We start from the raw sequence: 22,822 nt of genomic DNA, 5'->3' as shown, positions 1-22,822 counted from the left end.
TTCAAACTATTTAAATAAACTTCCGTCTTTACAGGAAACACTGCAGTTGGGTTCAGGGAACAACACTACTACGTTTGCTAGATTTCGTTGTTTGGGTTTAAAATAACTTGCCAAGTGGCACAGCAGATATGTGACGAAAAAAAGCAATGTTGACTTCTTGTTTCACACACGTCACAAAAAAACAACAGTTTTTCAAAATCGCTGCACATTAATTTCCGGAAGTACAGCTATGAACGCTGTTTGAAAACAGCCAGAGTGGTACAGTACATAGACCCCAGAAATTCGTACTCTCTATACTTGGTATTAAGGCAAACATACTTGCTGTCCATGTTGAGTGACTGAAAGGAAGATGTGACCATCTGATAGTCCTGTTTGGCACTGAGTTAAAAGTCACAGAGTGCTCTGATCCATTATGAACGTGAAAGGCCATGCCAATCGGCAAAAGGATTAGTTTAATCTGATATGGTGTGTCTCACACTCAGCACGGCTGTTGGCTGTTATCCCTTGTTTCTCATCCAGCTGGCCACTAGCCACATCCCAATATCCTTCTTCTTTCTCTGCCCCCCTTTATTCACCTCGCTTCATTCAACTGGTGCTAATTCACGAATGAGAGAGTGGCCGAATGAAAAGATGAGAAAAAACACTTGAACGTTTTCCAGCAAGACTCTATCTTTAATGAAACCGATCTGTAGAACAATTCATTCTTAGTATTTCACCTTGTATGAAGGATCCATAAGGTGAATTCCGCTCCAAACCTGGTTTATCTTCTTAAATTGGAGTTTGAACAAACAGCATGTCATTTAGAAAGCGATAAAGAGTGACTGGCAGGAGCCATGGTGTTAAGTGTTTTATGGTTCTTGGATCAGAAGTTTGTATGAATTTACTGCCTGATGTTAGGTTGAGCAGCAAATTATGAACCAAAATTAAACACCAGGGCTTATTTATTGTTTTTCGGTTGTCAGTTAGTCTTGTCAGTTTATTTTAATATAGTCAAATCAATGTTTTTGTATATAATGATCCTTGATTTGTGCTCACGCTGGATTTGCAATGTGACAGCTTGTCATATGCGTGAAAGTTTGTAGAGGACAATGAGTGACTGTACATATTGAGAAACTCAGTCTTGAAACATTTAAACAAAACAAGCCAACAAAGAATTAGCTGTGGCCAATGTGTTCAGATAATTATTCTGCCTCCTCCTACTGCAAAGCGGTCCATAGCATTCTTTTTGTTTTCTTATTATATCTTATCTATGTGGCTAAAAAAACAGAAATACAGATGTGTTTGTCCGTGCAGATAGTCATGGAATATGCTGGTTGATTCCTTTTGTATTTAGCAACAATAAACAATATAACCTTTGCTCCAGCACTAATTTCCACACGTTAACACATAACCGATTGCTATGATTCGCACAGTATATGCATGCTCCCAGGAAGATAGACACTACTGCCATCTTCAGGCCAATCTATATTAATCCTACATTGTCTGGTCTATTTTGTATTGTCGGCTGAAATCAACAATATTGGTGCCTTTAATGAAATAGTGTTAGGCTTTTTGTCATGTTCAGACCATGAAGCAGGGGTTCAGCATATAATTAGTTTCAGATACTAAGCATTTCATGTTTCAGCTGATGAGAGACCTCTATGATTCAGTGGTTAATTGTTTGTGTCCGCCCTTTCAGGTGAACGGTAGGAACCTGCTGTCTGTGGACTACGATCGTTCACTGCGAACAGAGAAAATTTATGATGACCACAGGAAGTTCTTGCTGAAGATCATCTATGACACCCAAGGCCATCCGACACTTTGGGTTCCCAGCAGCAAGCTACTGTCAGTTAACCTGACCTACTCCAGGTAAGTGCTTCTATGTTGGGGTATTTAGTATTCTCTTCACTCAAAAACAGAAAGCTTCGACGTAAAAGTAAATACTCGATAAGTCAATGGCACTGGGCTCTGAAGAAAAGGGATAGCTTTAGTATACACTATATCTATGACTTCAGACATCTAGCAGCACTTGTTTGTACACATGATGTACACTTGGACCATGTGGACCAAACCCTGACTTAATTAAGGGAATAAAGGTTTTTCCCAGCGCCACATTGTCACCAATGAACCAATAAAACAAAGTTTCCTCATATGCAGTAGATTCTGTTGAGGTGTTCTCCTTCTACACCAACAGAGAGACAAAAGCTTTGTGTTAGTTACATTCTGTAATCAGTAATGTGAGCATCGTCCCTTATTTCCCCATTTTCACAGATATACTCACTGGCCACTTGATTAGATACCCCTGTAGAGTCTAAGTGCATCCAGTTCAACAGATCTACAATTAATTATACTCTTACAAAGCTTATATATTTTCAGTTTATGTTGGCAGTGTTATACTGGTGATAATTCTAATTCATGTTTATTATTGAGGTCATAGACAAGCATGTTCAATTGTATGGAAAGGTTTTGCTAAAAGCGTAAGTATGAGAAACATATGGACTAACAAAGTTTATTTTGTAGAGAATAAGCATCTGCCCATATGGTGGTAGTGACACCTTGTGTTCACAATAGGATCTGCATTTTGTTAAAGCTGTATAACAGAAGGTGTAAGGCCACATGGATACTCCTGGGTAGTGGGGTGGGTGCCCCATGTAACAAGTTTGAGCTCTTTACAGCTCATTCAAATCTGACCCGTAGACTGAAAGAGGGTAGAGACGAGATGAGCTAAGTGTTCTATCTATCCAATGAAGGCCTAAAATGTACAAAAAATCAATAATGATTCGGGATTATATGAAACATGGGACTTTAAAGATGTGTGTATATGTGTCCAGTACGGGGCAGGTGACAGGTCTCCAAAGGGGTCCAACCACAGAGAGGTGGGAGTACGACAGTCAGGGAAGAATCACTTCCCGAGTCTTTGCTGACGGAAAGACGTGGAGCTACACATACTTGGACAAGGTACACGGTGACGCATCACTAACTACAGTAGATCAATGTACAACTAAAAACACATACACAAAAACACAGACACACACCAACACACACAAAGTTATCTGTTTTTCTCCACATTCAAAGTACGGTTGCGGTGTTGCAATGAATTCTGGTCAAACGAAATAAGCAACACTAATTTAATTTTTCCCCCTGTGTAGAATGTACAGTCGCAGAGTTAGAGAGGTAAACCAGCAGCAACAACAACTGTACAAGGAGAGGAGAAATGGCTTGTAATAGTTAAATAGGAACAAGTCACAGTCGTATAACTAAACTACTAAACAAAAGAATTAATGATCAAATAAAACAAATGAAGGGGATGAATAAAGAATATAATGAACAGTATAATGAATAAAGATGAACTAAAACTAAATGAAATGGATTGCATGGACCGTGAATCACCTTTAAACTAGTTTAAATTAAGTCACTAAGTCTAAAATATTTATTTCGAAGATTATTTTAGATTAAGTTTACAAAGTATTTAATCTCAGAGTTATTTCAGAGTCTCTTTAATAGATCTTCAGCCAGTTGCCGCATCGCAGGTCGAAGCTGCATGGCACATTAGTTTACAGGTCCAAGGCCAGAGATGAGGCGGAACCGGCAGAGGGAGGGAGAGATCTGGCGTGCAGGATTTTATAGCTATTTGGCATGGACTCTTTAACTACGTCTCGATACAAATGGGAATTACAGGTTGACGAAATAGATATTAAAATCAAGTCAATAAGCTCTCAGTTTACTTTAAAATCGGCAAGCAGTACCATTCAAAACAGTGCCGTTGAATGGTCATGAATAGATGACTGACTTGGAGAAGAGAAGAGGAGGACAGAGCGATAAGAACTCCCTGAAAAAGTACTCAAATTGTCAGTCAAAGAGAAGAGGTGAACGAAAACAGACAATACAAATGAAATTGGAGGACGAGAGAGAGGAGTTAAAAACAATATGGTACAAGGAGGAGGAGACACAAGGGATAAATCACACCCTTTTTGTGTTTGTGTGCTCAGGAAGCGAGAGGGGCAGACAGGCGGAGCACTAAGCACCAATGGGCCTTGTTTGTGCCAGCTGAGAGAAAGGAATGATAGAGAGAGATGGATAAAGAGAGACGGAGAGGAATATTTCAGGGAGTCTCCAAAGACAGCGTTACTTCTGTGGAAAGAAGAACCGTGCGACAGTGGGAGCTCAGTCAAAGCATGCTACAGAGACTGAAACAGGGAAAGAAATAACATCTATTGTGGATGAAGAGAGATATGAAGGAAACGAGGAAACAGGAGCGATATAGTTTGAGAGACATAAGGAGAGAGAAATAAATGGATAACAGGGTCAGAAGAAAAAAGAGTATGCAGGTGTATAGTGTTTTCTTAATGCCTTTCCCATAAGATACAAAAACAAAATTCAAATGATATGTAGACAAAGTGAATGGATATGACAGCATGGGATTTATTCATAATAAACATTTGATGATATACATATGTTCTTCTAATAAAGAAAAAAAATTCCATATTGTTGAGTTGTGTGTTATGGCCTTTACACAACGGGAGTGTGACAAATATATCACACCAAAAGACAAATGAGCCATTACTCCAGGTGTCACTCCGTGCACACTCTCATCTTCTCTTGCACCTGTTTTTCATTCACTTCCTCCAGCTGTCACTTTCTCCTCTTGTGTGTCAAAAAGCTGAATTCATCATGGAAACATTCAACATTATAACTGCATCCGTATGGAAGCAAGATGCTATAATTTATGACGAACACCATGAGCTGTTGAGTGGTCTTGGAGTAGATGACTCGGGATGTTATTTCAGGACAACTGCAGAGATATCACTTGATCACCTCTGCATTGTCGGATTTATGTAACATGTGACAATTATTGTTAATGATGTAAAATGTTCTTCAAATACAACCAATAACTAAATTTCAACACATTTGCTACTGTTAACAGCCGTCCTGTGTTGTTTACTGTGAGTGTTTATATTTGGATCTTTCAGATCAATGCAGAGGAGTGACTATGGTTTGCATGTTCTACATGTTGTCACTCACACTGGTCTGGTCTGGTGGAGACTTAGTTGGTCTCGACCCCCCAAAGATGTTTTTGTCTCGATGATATTTGATTTGCTCAATGTCAGTTATGAGGGTGGCTGGTGCCTGATAATGCACCTGCTGAACATCCTGCTTTTTTTGTTTACCTTTAATTTATTCATTCATTCGCCAGATTGATAATCAGCTGTGTCTATCTTCAGTGTGACCTACCAGTCTATTGAAATGCTTTACATTCATCATTGCAAGGACACTTCGATGGGCTGCAGGAACCAGAATGAGCTGCTCTCTGTCTGAACCCAGCAGCCTCCAAAACACATGTTCCTATAAATTCCTCTCAATACAAGTCCCTTGTTTTGTTACTTAAAACCTTTTTATTTTGAAGACGCAAAACCAGGAAAAGTTGAGTTCAGCAATAATTGAACAGGACTCAGACAGCAGCTCTCAGATGAGCTCCAGTCCAAGTTTCCCTCCTCTCTTCCTTCTGCTTTCGCTCCTAGGGAGAGGAACTCCTAGAACTGCCTTGTAGGGGGAAGATGATGGAGACCTATAAATGATTAAGATTGAGCTGTCATGTGCACAAACTCACTGGGATTAGAACTCAGTGCGAGTCAGGCCACACCCCAAAGTTAGCAAGATCCAGTCTCAGAGCATACAGACTGAAAGTCAACAAAAGTCATACGGAGAAAAAAGTGCAACCACGGCCACAAGTCTTGGTCTTGTCTCGGTCTCGATACTCTCCGGTCTTGGACATGACTTGGTCTACTCTACAAGAATGATACTCAGCCTGAAGCTGCTTTCTGGCAACACAAACTACATGCAATGGCCCATGCAAGACATATAAAACTAGAATGGGCACTCGGTAGAGCGCATACCTTCGCATATAACAAGATCGGGCATTGAATTATGAACATTTTGGCATTAGTTGCATGCCAATTGGATAAAAATTGACCGTGCTATGGTAAAAAGAAGATTTTGACCTTTTTATGACCTTGACCTTTGACCCGATCGATCCCAAAATCTAATCAAATGGTCCCCGGATAATAACCAATCATCCCACCAAATTTCATGCGATTCGGTTTAATACTTTTTTAGTTATGCGAGTAACACGCATACAAATAAATAAATATATAAATACACGGCGATCAAAACATAACCTTCCGCATTTTCAATGCGAAGGTAATGAATGCACAATAATTCATCAGATCATATCAAATGGCTGAGGAGGGTCCCAGAGGATTCCTGAAAGTGATGGTTTTGGTTTTTTTTAACTGGGGGAAATTGGTGTCACATTGTTCTCGCCTGTTCTTTCTAACTCTGCCATGTCTACTTATTATAGGAATATGTTGGGCTTTGTTTGCTGGAGGTTGGTTGAACATACAGACCACAGCCTATTCACTCTGCTTTTTACCAACAATTGTTTCCTAACTGTCCTTGGTTTCTTTGTGCTGTTGCAGTTCCACAAATTGCACAAACGCACAATCACCCAGGCCAGACTCTGGCAGACTGAGCAACAAACGAGTGCATCTCAGTCGAATACAAATTATTATTTTCAGAATAATTTATAAGTAGAAAGCTAAACTACCACGTCCAATATTTCTTAACATGTTTAATTTGCTTTGATAAAGCACTTCACTTCCAGAGTGTGCCATACTGTATAAGGTATATCATTATTATTATTTTTACTTGCATTGTCTATAACAGGACTCAAACTACGAATGCATGAAAGTCTGATTTGCCCAACACCTTAAACTCCACATTTTCTTTAAAAGCACACTACCTCTTGCATTGACATTGGCCATTCTTGAACATAATTGTGAGATGCTGAGCTGAAGAAGGACATTAAGTATATTCTCCTTATTGAAAATTGACAGTGCCAGAAAGAGTGGGAGTGGGGGTTGTGGGGGGGCGTTGTGGCAGCAGTCTTAGCGAGAGTGAATCAACAGATTACTCCACTAGACTTCTTAATTTTCCACCACATTTTATAATGTTGGAATTTTGATTGGATGTTTCCATTCAGCTGGTAGTCACACAGGTAAAGCATGAATGGATGACATAGCTGAAGTTAGCGTTCCTTCAGAGCTCCATTTCAGATGACCAAAGAGAGTGACTGGATCTGGAGAGTGTAGAACAACACCGATACCTCATTTTACACAATTAGCTGCTCCTGTGGTAATGTCCCCAGGGGACTGCAAATAAGGCACTACTTAAAATGCAAGGCGAGCGGTCTCACTCTCATGCAGGTGTGGTTTTGCATAGGTCCCAGTGGGACACAACCCCACCAGATGGCACAGCAATATCAATATATTCATCTAATACAAGCTGATTGAAAGATGCAACTGATTCCCTCATTTATTTAGAATAAGGATTGATGTGGATGTGCTCAGTGTCCTTACATAGAGCTTAAGGTTCATGACAGAAACGCCACTTTTACTTTGTGTGGGAGGAGCTTCATGTTTAAGACAAATCTCTGTCGTTAGATATCTCACCATAGTGCTTCGCTGGTATGGTGGAGGCTCCTCTCGGCCCCAACCAGTATATACGTATATAATTAGTTTATTTATTTATTCATTTATGGATTTTTCTATAGGATGTTCCACAACGTGTAAATGCCTCTCACCTGTGTATTACATTTACATTTCCGCTAGAGTGGTTATGCTGAAGATGGCTTCTGGCTGAAACGCATTTATTCATTTGCTCACAGTAAACAAAAAAAAGACTGTTTATATGTGAGTGCCGGCGCTTAGTTTCTTCTGTCCTTGCCACTTTCGTGCATCTGATACTGCTGGAGATTTGGAGCCATGCTCACTGCCACTTTCCAGGAAATGAAAAGTGTCTGATTGCGCTTGTTCTGATGTCTTTTACTGCTCTGATGACATGTTTGTTCTGCTCTCTCTCTAACAGTCCATGGTCTTGCTGCTGCACAGCCAGCACCAGTACATCTTTGACTATGACTCAGGGGACCGACTGTCAGCGGTTACCATGCCCAGCGTGGCTCGACACACCATGCAGACTATCAGATCCATCGGATACTACAGGAACATCTACAACCCCCCAGAGAGCAACGCCTCCGTCACTGTGGACTACTCTGAAGATGGACAGGTGTGTGCGTGTGTGAGAGAGTTATAAGTGTTTCCCATTATAATTCTAGCAGACATTGTAGCTCTACAGTATATTTGTTTGGACTGTAACTCCTATCATTGTCAATTCTGATAGGTTGGCTTACTCATGATGAATATTTTATCTCTTAAGGATATCATTTTCATGATATCAAAGGGGAGTAGATGAGAAAACATGTGATTCAACGAGCCATCGCGATTTGACTCCCCTTCCTCTGTCACATGCAGGCTCATTATAATATATAAATCCACAGCTTGACAACTGCTTCTACAAAGGTGGCCCATATTTTTCTCGCAAGCCAATCACAGCAAATTGTGCTTTTTTTGGATGTGGCCTTAAAAAGAAAGGTGCTAAAATTAAGTGTTTCATACAGGTATATGTATAGAAAGACAGTATGATTTAAAAATTAAAGAATGTAACCATGTTCTGGTAGAAATCCAAATTACAAGCATGAACCTGAATGGCTGATGTTCTTTATCCTCTGTCTTTAGCTCCTCAAGGTTGCCCATCTGGGCACTGGCCGCTGCATACTCTACAAATATAGGAGACAGGTAGGGGACTTTCTGTTTTTACATATATGTATTGTCAAATACATATAGTTTATAACTAATACATACAATGTTGTGTATGTATGTATGATCCAGTATTTTCCTTCAATTATTATTAAAAGGTATAATTTGAATAAGAATTGAATATTGATTGCACAATTTGGACGATTACAATAATTGATCGTTTGTCCTTTATCATTATTTTCATATTAAGTCAACCAATATATGAATAGTTACAAAATACATTTGAAGAGAATTCTTTCTCCACAAGATCCTGAATGGAATAATCAGATATATAATATAAATATATGTTAAATGAAAAAAAATATATTTTTACGTCACGTACTTGGGAGTCATGGCAGGGAGAGCTCATCAGTACAGCCTAAACCACGAAGAAACAGCCAGGTGAACCCCAGGGAGGTGGTGCACAGCTGCAGCAGCGAGTGAACAGGGACTTCGACAGTTTGAGTAGACCACTCAAGTCATTAAATGTAACTGATGTTGTTGCTGGATGAATCGGATCTGATATTAAAGTCTTTTTTTACTCGTCTCACCAGAACAAGCTGGCAGAGATCCTCTATGACTCAACGCGGGTCAGTTTCACATACGATGAGACCGCTGGTGTGCTTAAGACCGTCAACCTGCAGAGCGAAGGCTTCATCTGCTCCATCCGGTATCGCCAGATTGGCCCTCTTGTTGACCGGCAAATATTCCGCTTCAGCGAGGACGGGATGGTGAACGCACGCTTTGACTACACCTACGACAACAGCTTCAGAGTCACCAGCATGCAGGCTGTAATCAATGAGACACCACTGCCAATCGATCTCTATCAGTTTGATGATATTTCTGGGAAGGTGGAGCAGTTCGGGAAGTTTGGAGTCATCTATTATGATATCAATCAGGTAAGACAGGATTGGTCGTATTCATTTTAATTGTCCTTAAATGATGAATAAGTAAGGAAAGGTACCTGATGAATCTTGATGAGGTGGATAATTTGTTGCGGTTAGAGGTGTTACTTCAATATTAATCTGGCATTTAAAAGCAAAGAACATCATACATCCTCAATTTGGACGTTAAATTTAGGACTTTGGCATTACCCACAGCCCTCCACCTCCTGATTGGAGTTCGAGTCACACAGTGACATCTCAGATAACTGTTTGACTTTACTTTTTCACCCTCACCATCCTCTCAATGAGGACTGGGGTTGAAGATATGGCAAGAAAAACATAAAATGTTCTACATCACCGATGATATGACAGATTGTATGGAATATTGTTTGACATCATTATTATTCAGAACAATCTTAAGGAACTGATTACCTATTTTAATCAGATGGTTTATTCTTCAAACCAAATATGTCAAAGACCTAAATAAATCAAATGTTTTAAAATGCAAACACTGAACCATGAGAAGGTAGAGAAGAAAGTAATGGTGACTTCCGTGTTATCCTTAAAAGCAAAAAAACAAAAAGGTAAATCCTTATTTTATTGCACCAATTTTGCCGAGAAGGCACAAAGACTCCGGGGAAGAAGTAGAGTTGGTGATGTGCAATGAAGAGACGTGAATTTGTTCAGAAGGAGGTAGAGAAGAGGAGACAGGAGCTCAGTGTATCCTAGGATGTCTGCGAGCAGGATAGGCCTATAGCAGCATATCTAGGGGCTGGACCAGGTGAACCTGATTCAGCCCTAACTATAAGCTCTATCAAAGAGGAAAGTCTTAAGTCTACTCTTAAATCAGGTGACTGTGTCTGCCTCCCGGACTGAAGGTGGAAGCTGGTTCCATAAAAGAGGAGCTTGATAACTGAAGGCTCTGGCTCCCATCCTACTTTTTAACTCTAGGAACCACAAGTAGCCCCGCATTTAGTGAGCGCAGATCTCTAGTGGGGCAATATGGTACTACAAGCTCCTTAAGATATGATGGAGCATCACCAATCAAGGTTTTGTAGGTGAGGAGAAACATTTTAGATGCGATTCTGGATTTTACAAGGAGCCAGTGCAGAGCAGCTAATGCAGAAGTAATGTGATCTCTTTTCTTAGTTTTAGTAAATACACGAGCTGCAGCATTCTGTATCAACTGGAGGGACTTAAGAGACTTATTAGAGCAGCCTGATAATAAGGAGTTGCAATCATCTAGTCTTGAAGTAACAAACGCGTGAACCAGGTTTTTTTGCATCTCTTTGAGACAAGATGTGCCAGATTTTTTAAATGTTAAGAAGATGAACAATACAGTCCTTGAGATTTGTTTTACGTTGGAGGGAGTTAAAAGACAGAGTTAAAGGAATAGTAGCAGCCTTTCCAGTAACAGGTGTAGCAGGCCCATTCTAATCAGTATCTATGAGGCTCATAACAGCTGAACCATTCAAATCTGGTGTCTTAGGAGTGAATAAGAAATGCCTGATGAAAAGGCATCAATTCTTCAAATTCTGGTTGCCAAGTGTGTGTGTGTCTAACAAAACCCTGAATGGCACTTGATTAATGTTAACGTCCATGCCTTGTCTGGTCAGTCATGTGTAGTTTCCCCCCCCTGTCTCAGATCATCTCCACTGCAGTGATGACCTACACCAAACACTTCGACCAGCACGGCCGCATCAAAGAGATCCAGTATGAGATCTTCAGGTCTCTGATGTACTGGATCACCATTCAGTACGACAACATGGGCCGAGTCACCAAGCGGGAGATCAAGATTGGACCGTTTGCCAACACAACCAAATATGGTTACGACTATGACGTTGACGGACAGCTACAGACGGTCTCCCTCAATGAGAAGATGATGTGGAGGTAGGGTCATAAGATTAAACGAAGAAAAGCCCCATCATTTGATGACGCCAGAAGTTAATCGTATAATTTTCTGTCCTTCCAGGTATAATTATGACCTTAATGGAAATCTGCATTTGCTGAACCCGGGCAACAGCGGTCGCTTGACCCCTCTACGCTTTGACCTGAGAGACAGAATAACTCGTCTGGGAGATGTTCAGTACAGACTGGATGAAGACGGTTTCCTCAAACAGAGAGGAGCCGAGATATTTGAATACAACTCCAAAGGTAAGAGTCATTATTGTAATATAAAAACCCGGTAACACCAGAAAGTGGTACTGAGAAGTTGATATGTGTGTTCTAATGACGAGCTGTGCGAGAAGCTTGGTGACGTAGTGAGAAGGAGCATGGCTTTTTGGTGAATATGTACCAGCTGAGAACAGATAGTCAGTTACAATCATGGTTACAATAGCTCTGTGAGGTAGCTAACTTGTTCACTTATTAAGCGTGGCCGAGTCACAAGTAACACAGCTCCTCCTTATCTTTTCTGATTGTCTCTGGCTCTCTCCATTTTCATCCAAGGTCAGCACTGTCGAGACAGCGTTGTTATGAATCCCACTGTTTTTCTTCACAAGACCCGCCCTGTGTAGTTGTTTGAGGCAGAGACGATTGGTGGATGTTCACCATTGACCTTTAGTAGTTATGGTCAGGATAGCCTATTGGTCTGGGCATAGGATCTGAACATCAGGTTACCAGTACCTTGGCGACCCTGGATGCAGAGCCAATCCGAGCACTTGAATGCTGCAAAGCCTGCCAAGAAGAGCAGGGTGATTCATAATGACGCACCAAGACAGTGTGTTATTGGACAACAGCAACCAACTCGATTCAATTCAATTAATTTTTTTAAGTATAGCCCAAAATCACAAATTACTAATTTGCCTCAGAGGGCTTTACAATCTGTACTTGGCCTATGATCGAGGTCATTCTAATTAAATGAATTAGCTTTGTTGCAAAATGTGTTCTTTTGAATACTGGTGTGGCAGAGCCTTGACCCGAGTTATCTTCTCTCTAAAATCACACTGAAATGAATACTTCAAATATATCTCGTTATTCTTCACATCCTTAATTTCTTTTTTTCTATCGTCTGTGATTCAGGTCTTCTAATTCGTGTCTACAGTAAAGCGTCCAGCTGGACCATCCAGTACCGTTACGACGGTTTGGGCCGGCGGGTGGCTTCTAGAAACAGTCTGGGTCAACACCTGCAGTTCTTCTACGCTGACCTGAAGTACCCCACCAGGATCACCCACGTCTATAACCACTCCAGCTCCGAGATCACCTCCTTTTACTACGATCTGCAGGTAGTCATTCTGGATGCGATGATATTATTGCATGAATACTGTATTTAGTCAAATTTGAGAAGGAAAGTACAGACAACTTCTTTCACTAAACTCCAATGTTCTCCAGTGTTTCTAGCTACAGATGGGCAAGTTATGCAGCATGTGGAGGAGTCTTTGATGTCTTTGAACAGACCTCCCACTCACTGCTATTCATGAGTCACTTTTGTTTTTTTACTGTCAACTTTTGATTTATGATAGTCTGTGTGGCGCAGGTTTCCCTCCAGTGACCATAGGGAAACACGGTGAATGTGCAGCATCTCAATTAGAGAGGAGGAGATGGTTCTCTCCGTAGCAGCACCACTTTATCACAAACAAATACTTTGAATACTTCACAGGTTAGGGAACCTGTAAAAGTGTTTTATTGTTAGGAATACAGGTACCCACACCGATAATAATTCATAATAATGGTGATGCCATTATTTATAGCCCTCCTGTTGCCACGTGGAGTTCTAATACAAAAGCAAGTCCATTTACCATTATATCCATAATGTGTTTAATTGCTATGTTTATTGTTGCACAGGGCCATGTGTTTGCGATGGAGATCAGCAGTGGAGACGAGTTTTATATTGCATGTGATAATACCGGGACCCCTCTGGCTGTCTTCAGCAACAACGGACTGTTGCTTAAACAGGTATGTTAATGTGTGTGAGTGTATTTTGTGTATCCGTTAATTAACTGGTTTTGTGTCTCCAAATCAGATCATAAATCTTTATGTGTGTGCAGGTGCAGTACACGGCATACGGGGAGGTTTACTTTGATTCCAACCCCGACTTTGTGCTGGTGATTGGTTTCCATGGAGGCCTGTATGATCCTCTGACACGACTGCTGCACTTTGGAGACCGAGACTACGACATCCCAGCTGGAAGGTATCACTCCTTTTACAGTCCAAGTGTGAGAGGTTATTCTTTACAACAGGACGCTACTGTTTTGTCATTGTCACAATCATCATTGTGTGTGTGTGTGTGTGTGTCTTTGTGTCTGTGTGCGTGTGTGTGTGTGCGCGTGTGTGTGTGTTTAAAAAGGTGGACCACTCCTGACATCAGCACATGGACGCGTGTTGGTAAAGACCCAAAGCCCTTCAACCTCTACATGTTCCGAGGCAACAACCCCATCAGCAAGATTCAGCAGGTCAAAGAATATGTCACAGGTAACGAGGACATATTTACAGAAAAGAAGCACTTAGGAGAGGGATTGTAGTTTTTAGGTCAATGTTTTGTGAAAAAAAAGTGGAACAGTAGTTTTTATTAGTTTCAAACCAGGTGCTATAAAAACAGCTGTCAAAGCTCAATTCGGGGTCTTCTATTCACTAAGGTTAATACTTTTAAGTTCTATAAACTTTAAATATATTTTTCGGAACTAAAAACATATTTAAGCCAGATAAGCAAACAAAGCTGTTTTTAAGTACACTGTGATTCTTTAATTTGTTTGTGGAAGAAATTGTGACAACATGCTGGCATTACTAATAACTGCAGTTGATGCAGTTTGCCAATGTATACAGGATTTTATGTTGTAATTCATCAACCTGATTAGTGAAGTAATGTTTTTTTTATGAATTCTCAGAAATGCAGGCTAACACACACACTATACTGTAGCTTCATTGCACAACACTATCTGAAAGTTGTGTTTGGTGAAAGTGAACAGTGTGGTGAAATAAGTCTGGTGCAACAGGTGCCGGAGGAAAGTAGATATGAAATGATGCAGAATTTAGTTTTTTCTATCATAGAAAGGGTGCCTTGGTATCAGATTCTAAGGAGCGTAACAAAGGGGAAGTCTTTGTCAGCCTGAACAAACCCCTGAGTGATGTGACTGCACTGTTTGCTCACACCCAGAAACGTCCTGAACACGGAACATAAGAAAAGAGAAAATCCAGGCAGAGGGCATAACGAGACATAGCTGCACACTTCTCATGGGTCAGAGTGAAGATAGAAAAAGATTATATTTGATCAGTCTATACATTGTTTCTATTCTGCATATTAAACCTTTTAAAAGGGTTTATAAAGTATAATAAGAAGGCAGCGGAAATATACAAAGGAACCTCTATTGAGTAAAAATCATCTATGCAACGTGCTCATCAAATTCTTTTTTTCTCTTTTCCACACCCACTTCTCTGTTTCTCTGTAGATATCAATATCTGGTTGGTCACTTTTGGCTTCCATCTCCACAACGCCATCCCAGGGTTCCCCATTCCTAAGTTTGACCTGACGCAACCGTCACTGGAGATGAAGAAGAGCCAGCTGTGGGACGACCTGCCTGTATGTGCCCTGAGTACTCTTAGATAGAAAGGCCAGAAGGCCTAAGAGCAGCTGTATCAGAATGAAAGGTTGAACTCATCATGACCGATCAACATGGAGCCAACAATGCTGCTGCACTGCAAAACCTTCAAGCATTCTAATATATAGAGAGAGAAAAAGAATTACTAAAAAAGACTACACATATAGTTTACAGATATCTAAATGTATACTACGCTATTAAGAAATTAAGATTGGAGAATAAATTTGATTAGATTAGATTAGATATATACTTTATTCATCCCAGGGGGGAAATTTCTTTGAAGCAGCAGCAAACATGTTTACAATATATACAATAAAATAAAATAAAATAGCACGGCAGGACACATTACATTTCAGAATTTAAATAATAAAGAAAATCAATTTTAAAAATCAATTTAAATGAAGGTGTATACAGGTATCTGAGTGTATATGAAGTATGAAGTGAAAGCGGTGGAAACTATTGATGTTCAATTTGAGGAGGATATAAACAAAGTTAAAAATGAGAGTGAAAATGTGAAGAAATCCAGATAAAACCTGATTTCATATAGAAAAGAAAATAAGAAAACGGAAGGAACAAGGGAGGACATGGAGTGAGAATTTTGAGGAGGAAGAGACAATAAAGAGTCATCCAACGATACCAATCATTCATCGCTTCTCTCGGCTTACACTGCTGCTCTGCTCCTTCCTCTTTGCGTACAACTGTTACTGTTGCAATGAATACACTTGTTGATGAATGGGGTATCAGGAAGTCACTCTTCTTTCACAAAGAGAGAGAGAGACTGCTGATATTCAGTGAAATAAAGAAGGCAACATGAACACTACTTATGAAGACAGAGTAAAAAATATGTGACGGATTCAGAATGGAAGGACAGAAAATGAGGAGGGAAAGGAGAGAGAAACTTTGATCGACTGAGAGTGATATTTGAAGACTTAATGTACTGGACTTATTACATGTTGATCGGCCAGTCGTATGTTCAGAAGAATAATGACATATATATATATATAGACACACACATACAAGTAACACTTTGTTGTGTGTGTCTATTAATATCATATCAGCTAGCAAATGCGATATTAAAATGTAAAAAGACACAAGTGACAGTAGAGTGATACATTGTCCAAAGAAACAGCCAGAAGTCTCATTTTCTCCCCTAGTCCCTGGGAGAAAGAATCAAAATAACAATCTCATAACAGTCACATTATTGGCAGGTAGTATGAAAATTAATACAGAACAAACAGTCTCTAGAATTCATAGCATGTAGCTCAAGAACATAAGAATATCCAACCCTTCACCACGATGGCTTGTTATCACTGTTCTTCTTCAGTGCATCTAATATTTTGCAAAAAGAAAAGCATAATAATTGTAGAATGTTATGGACTATTCTTGAGATAATTACCCTGAATCTGTTCTGCAACACAAAATGATATAATAAAAACGACAAGTGGGGATATTATTGAGCTTTCTCAAATCAAACAACATAATATCACCTGTGTAAATGTGATGGATAAAAGGATGCTGCACCTGCCATAAACCTGCCATCTGAGACATAAAACCTGAAGGGCCCCAGAGGCAGCACACTTTTGCTTTTCATTCACTTGTGTGTCGTCAGAGCTGCAGCTCAAAATCTGCTCCCAACCGACGGCGTTGTTGGGAAAGCTCTAAGTATCAAATGTAACGCCTTTATTGTCAAAATATCCAAACCATTTTCCATGTTGTCATTATTGTCATGCCACGTTCTTTTAAAGCCGTGTGTAATGAACTTGTGATGCGTTGATGCAGCGCTTCACAAGTCCAACGATGCTGCTCTCGCCCTCAGTCTATCACAGGTGTCCAGCAGGAGGTCACTCGCCAGTCTCGGGCCTTCCTGTCCTTTGAGCGCATGCCAGAGATCCAGCTCAGCCGGCGGCATCCCGACCACGCCCGACCCTGGCTGTGGTTCGCCACTGTCAAGTCTCTGATTGGCAAGGGAGTGATGTTCGCCGTGATCCAAGGCCGCGTGGTGACCAACACCCTCAACATTGCCAATGAGGACTGCATCAAAGTGGCTACGGTCCTAAACAATGCATTTTACCTGGAAGACCTCCATTACACAGTGGAGGGACGAGACACGCACTCCTTCATCAAGACCAGCCTGCCGGAGAAAGACCTCAGCGCGCTGCGGCTCACCTCGGGCAGGAAGTCTCTGGAAAACGGTGTGAACGTCACCGTGTCCCAGTCGACGACGGTGATGAACGGGAGGACGCGGCGCTTCGCTGACGTGGAGCTGCAGTATGGCGCCCTGGCCCTCCACGTGCGGTACGGGACGACACTGGACGAAGAGAAGACGCGAATCCTGGAGCACGCCAGGCAGAGGGCGCTGGCGAGCGCCTGGGCCCGCGAGCAGCAGCGGGTGAGAGACGGGGAGGAAGGAGTTCGGCTGTGGACGGAGGGAGAGAAACGGCAGCTGCTGAGCAGCGGGAAGGTTTTGGGTTACGACGGCTACTACGTGTTGTCCATCGAGCAGTATCCAGAGCTCGCCGACAGCGCCAACAACATGCAGTTCCTGCGGCAGAGTGAGATCGGCAGGAGGTAACACGGCACCAACCTACGGCTCGTTTCTACTGCGACTGTCAAAGACTAACAACAAGTTCAGTTTTAACACAAAGTGGATGTCACAGGCTGGACTGTCCTGCAACTCAAAAATAGCCACTGAAGAGACCCTATGTTTGCAAATTAGTTTTATTCTGAGAAGTAGGATATATAGCGAACGATCACTTCAACGCAAATGACCCCAAACACAAACTGCAGTTGTGATGGTTAAAAACAATCTTCATGCGCCTGCAACAAGGTTTAGTCTTTGGACCAACGCCTTTTCTCTCACTCTTTTCTATCTATACTTTCTTTCTTTCACCCTGTTGTCTGCCTTTTAACAGCATGCACGCATGCCCCTCCCCCTCTCTCTGGTAGGCGGGGCTAACCTGAGTGCTATAATCGTGTGCTATCTGGCTGTGAAACAGTGGGATGGAGAGACTGGTTCAAACAGCCGAGCATTTAGACAGTTGTAAACTGTCCGAGCGGTCGCCATAACAACCGTCTGTGGATCCCTCACAGATGTTGCAGGTATCATATCTGTGCGGGTCACTCTGGGTTACACGAGCAGTCGGATCTATTGTCTCCATGGCTGAAGAGGAACTGGAACTGGTGTGGACTCTAAGAGAGACGGGCACAAAAAGGACTATTTGTACGAGGGGAAACAAAAAAAGACTTTATTTTCTGTTTGGATTTTTTTTAATTTTTTAAATATATATATATGTAAACTTGCATTTGCTTCAGACAAAAAGGGGATACAAAAATGAACAAAAATACATTTACATACTATTACCTATACCACTATTACTACAATTATTACACCACCACCACCGGAATGAACCATGATCTGAACTAAACAAAACGTTGCGTTGTGTTTCCGTTTCCTTCTTATCTACTATCTGTTTGGTCAGTTTTAAAACCTCCTTCTCATCCCCGTCCTTCTACAAGTCGATAACATTGTATCGTGTCAGACTCCAATCAACAGGTTTGTGAGAGACGGTGCTGCGGCTGTATCGGGTTCTCTTCGGACCAAGTGGGCTCACCGGTCCGGTGAAGCACTGGTCCCCTGTCCACCCAGGAGCCCTTCACTTCTGCTAAATGTGACTCATGTGCTTTTATCGGTCAACGGTAGTAGTATTGCTTGCAATAGAAACATATTGTCATGGCTTTGGGGGGCTGGGTTGCTGTGAGTAGTAACTAATCGCTGCTTCTTTCCTCGTTTTTTGCTCGTTTCTCCTTAAAGGGACAGTGCATTGCCATCAGTGACTTTAATGAGTAACAGTAACAGATCAAAATCGATGTGGATGTTTTCTCATTGATTGTGGGTCTCTGTACTCTCATAGAGGAGTTTTCTTTGTGTATATGTGTGTTTACAAGGTTGGGAAGGCATCTTAAATCATTTTAAGGAAAGAACAGGAACTTTACACAGTGTTAACGTCATATGCCACCAATCTTTTTTCAGAGACGAGTTGACAATGTTTTATGGTTTGATCTTTTTTTTATTTTGAAGGTTGAGAAATTCCACTTATCCGTACATCAATATTAGTCTCAGAGAAAGTAATTTATGTACAGTGTTTCTACGGTAAAGAATAAAACTCCTTGAAACTATTGTGTTTCTTTTTACTGTGTTGTACAACAGAATGAAAAGATGAAATGAATGTGGTGTCATTGTTCCATGCAGTTTTGTGATGTTGGTATTGAGTAAAGATAGAAAGCAGTTATCAAAACACAAATTCAATTGAAAAGGCTTAATCTTCTTTAAAAACTCAGGAGCCCTGCCTTTCCCGAGTGTCTTATCTGATACACTCTTTTCATCAAAATGAGCAACGACATGCCCGTTTCTTCACACACAGGAAGCTCGCTAAAAGTAGGCGATATTGAGTTTTATATGCCTTATTTATCCAGTTTCTCTTGCAAACTCTCAAACCCAAAAGGACCAACAAAGACGGTTTTGATTCAAGTTTGAAGTGCAAGGTAGCTTTGAGGAGTAAAATGAATTGTATGTTTTGTACGTTAATACATTGTAATGAATCTTTTTTCATAATATTTATTGTATATTAATCTCTAAGCGCGTCACATACAGAGATTGTATATGAGAAGGGGACAGAGTTTTGAAGCCTTGAGTTTGGAATTTTGTGCGTCGCCATCTTGGTTTTTTTGCAACCAGTGAATGTAAGTGACCACATTCTAACTAGGAGGGACTTACACGTCTGATAGACCTGTCAATCACAAGGTAGCCCCGCTCTAAAGCATACGCTGCTGATTGGACCATAAATCCCAAAATCTTGGCAGAGTTAAGGCAGAAATAAGTCACTCGGACCAGCTGATGATCGGTGGATTCTTCCAGTGATTGGTCAGCAGGCAGCAGTTAACCATCAATGTGTCTATGATGAACCAGGCAACTTATATTTTAGTCACAGACACACACACAGAAAAGTGCTGTGCTACATTTGTGTTTTGATTTAACTTTTATAATATCTGGCAGGACAAAGAATGAGAAGGTCGAGGTTGTTGAGCTCTTCCAGTTCGTTTCTCTCTCGTGAACTTGGTTACAACCCACTGATTCAGGAAGAGACAGCGTGGTAATACTGTTGTGCTCTCTCAGCAGTGGCCTTTCCTCGGCTACATCACACTGAATATTTTAAAGCTTACTGATTGGTTGAAATGAATCAAATTAAGAAGCAGGCTCCACTCCTGGTGGCGCCCTTCCGTCAATTTAGGTTATGTCACAACAAGGATATTCTTTCACTCAGAGTCTGATTCACATAACATCATGCAGATATCGTTTTCCTCTCTTTCGTGGTTTCTCCGACTGCATCGAGGACAGCAGTGGCCTGGGGGACTGGTCACAGGAGGGTTGCTGGTTTGGACCCCTGAATGAGTACAAAGAGAACAGGAGCACCTGAGGTGCAGATCACAGCAAATCATAATGGGAGCAGAATTATCAACTGTAGCATCCCAAGGTTTTACAGAAAATGGTTATATTTTCCCAATAGACAGAATGCCAAAGATAATGAACTTTAGTGTTAAATTATTTGGACCGCAGAACACTTTTTTCAAACAGAAATTGTAATCATCAACAAGTAAACATCTTATCTGCAATAGGCGCATCAAGTCAGTATCAGTCGTGTGAAGTGTGTGAAGACGTGCAAATAATTCTTTGTGGCTTTCAATGTACTTGAATGTACACATAAAAAGACTTTCAGCTAAAGCTAAAGGACTGCTTTTTATTATTATTATTATTATTTCCAATGCTTTTACTATTACCAATACTGCTATTATTAGCATCATTATTCTACTATATCCACTGCTGCTGTTATTTTTGGAAGTTGTAACTTTTTCTTCATGCTTACTATACTCTTATTATGAATAATGTATGTCATATGTATTGAATGTGTTGTAACTCTGTTATGTTGTTCATTCTGGTCACATGACATCTGTCGTACTTCTGTCCATCCTGATCCTCCTCTGTTGCTCTCCTGAAGGTTTTTCCTGATCCGAGGTGAGGTCCCGGGACAGAGGATGTCTTATGTTTACAGATTGATTGTTATCCTCTGAGGATAATTTGTAATTTAGGGTTCATATGCATGAGGGGGGATATGGCCGTATTCAGAGTATTATGCTTGCATTTATATTGAGAGCATTGATAGTAACATGTTGAAACAGTGTATTTAAACTATTAAATATTTTATAGACAGCTACCGTGTTATTGCACATTGTTACTGACATTAAGTGGCTGATGTTCAGCGTTTCACTGTCTGTGGAAAGAAGCCGTTTTTGTGTCTGGTTGTGTTCGATGGGGCTGGTGGAGAAGTTACCAGGGTGTGAAGGGTCTCTGGACTCGGAAGGTATAGAAATCCTAGATGAAGGGGAGGCATTCTGCAACAAAAGAGTTATTAAAAACATCATACTGACTGTGGCTGAGTGGTAAGCAGGGTCGTCCTTCAATCAGAGGATCGGCGGTTCGATCCTCAGCTCTGCTAGTCCATGTCCATGTGTCTTTGGGCAAGACACTTAACCCTAAATTGCTCCTGTCGCTGTGTGTGTGAATGTAAGTTACTCCTGATGTGCAGGTGGAACCTTAGCTCCTCCCATCAGTGTGTGAATGGATTAATGATGTCATATTGTGTTAAAGAGCTTTGAGAGGTCGGAAGACTAAGTTGATAATAGTGTTGGACCATGTTGAGGGGACGACACGGCCCTGTGGAATGCCAGTGTTCAGGGGAGCTCGAGGGGTGTGATTGCTGTAACGTCCACATGCGTCGAGGGTCAGAGTTGTTGTTGAAGTACTTATCAGTCCTTAGCGGGAGGGAAATCAAACCAGCACTCCTCTGATTGAGGTCAGCCACAGTCGCCCCTATTTTTATGACCTATAGTAGGTCATACAAATAAATCACAATATCGTATGTAAATACAAATGCCATAGTATAGACATGTCAATAACAAGTTGTAAAAAAGAAAAACTATGTAAGCCAAAGTATAATAAAAAATACCATGGTAAATGGACCTGTACTTGTATAGATCTTTTCTAGTGTTCCGACCACTCAAAGCGTTTTAACACATGACATCATTCACCCCTTCACACACTGATGGGAGAAGCTAAGGTTCCACCTGCACATCAGGAGTAACTAACATTCACACACCAAAGAACAGCTATGGGAGACCTTTGGGGTTAAGTGTCTTGCTCAAGGACACGTGCACATGGACTAGTGAGGCCCTGCTCACCATTGAGCCACAGTTGCCCCTCATTGTATTGTATGCCATAAAAGAGTTATTAAAATATAGTACATACATATGTAATACAAATGATTTAGTATTTCATAAAGATTATAATAAATAATTAAATATTTTTAAATATATTATGACATAAAGGTGTATTCAACAATACCCTAGTATGCCATATAAGAGTCCTAAAGATAACATGCCATAAAACTATTTTATTCTTATATTTAACTTTTTCATAATCCACTGCAACATATAACTGCACCACACTGGGGGTCAGCTATGAATCAGCTTTGATATTTCATGTCCCTGTACAGAGCCAATGATATTTTCTGAGCCATTGGTTCCCACCACCACCACTATCCACTTCTCATTCCCAATGTAAGCGCTTGGGTCAGCCCAGTTTGTAGTCATCACTGGCTGAAACAAAACTGTGAAAAGATGT

General features: G+C 40.9%; 1 protein-coding gene across 1 annotated transcript in view; it reads left to right on the top strand.

The window, feature by feature from the left end:
• tenm3 (teneurin transmembrane protein 3) overlaps positions 1 to 19,263 on the top strand; it is a 180,778-nt gene extending 161,515 nt beyond the window's left edge. The window contains 13 exon segments of the mRNA XM_056408324.1: positions 1,679 to 1,848; positions 2,811 to 2,937; positions 7,903 to 8,100; positions 8,610 to 8,669; positions 9,224 to 9,568; positions 11,199 to 11,443; positions 11,526 to 11,707; positions 12,575 to 12,777; positions 13,337 to 13,447; positions 13,540 to 13,682; positions 13,839 to 13,963; positions 14,938 to 15,068; positions 16,904 to 19,263. Of these exon segments, the coding sequence (XP_056264299.1) occupies positions 1,679 to 1,848; positions 2,811 to 2,937; positions 7,903 to 8,100; positions 8,610 to 8,669; positions 9,224 to 9,568; positions 11,199 to 11,443; positions 11,526 to 11,707; positions 12,575 to 12,777; positions 13,337 to 13,447; positions 13,540 to 13,682; positions 13,839 to 13,963; positions 14,938 to 15,068; positions 16,904 to 17,659 (2,796 nt within the window). The 3' untranslated portion in view covers positions 17,660 to 19,263.
• The last annotated feature ends 3,559 nt before the right edge of the window (positions 19,264 to 22,822 follow it).

The sequence above is a fragment of the Pseudoliparis swirei genome, chromosome 24 (genome assembly GCF_029220125.1).
Source record: "Pseudoliparis swirei isolate HS2019 ecotype Mariana Trench chromosome 24, NWPU_hadal_v1, whole genome shotgun sequence".
NCBI classification, from domain to species: domain Eukaryota; kingdom Metazoa; phylum Chordata; class Actinopteri; order Perciformes; family Liparidae; genus Pseudoliparis; species Pseudoliparis swirei.
This window is presented reverse-complemented; position numbering and strand designations above follow the sequence as displayed.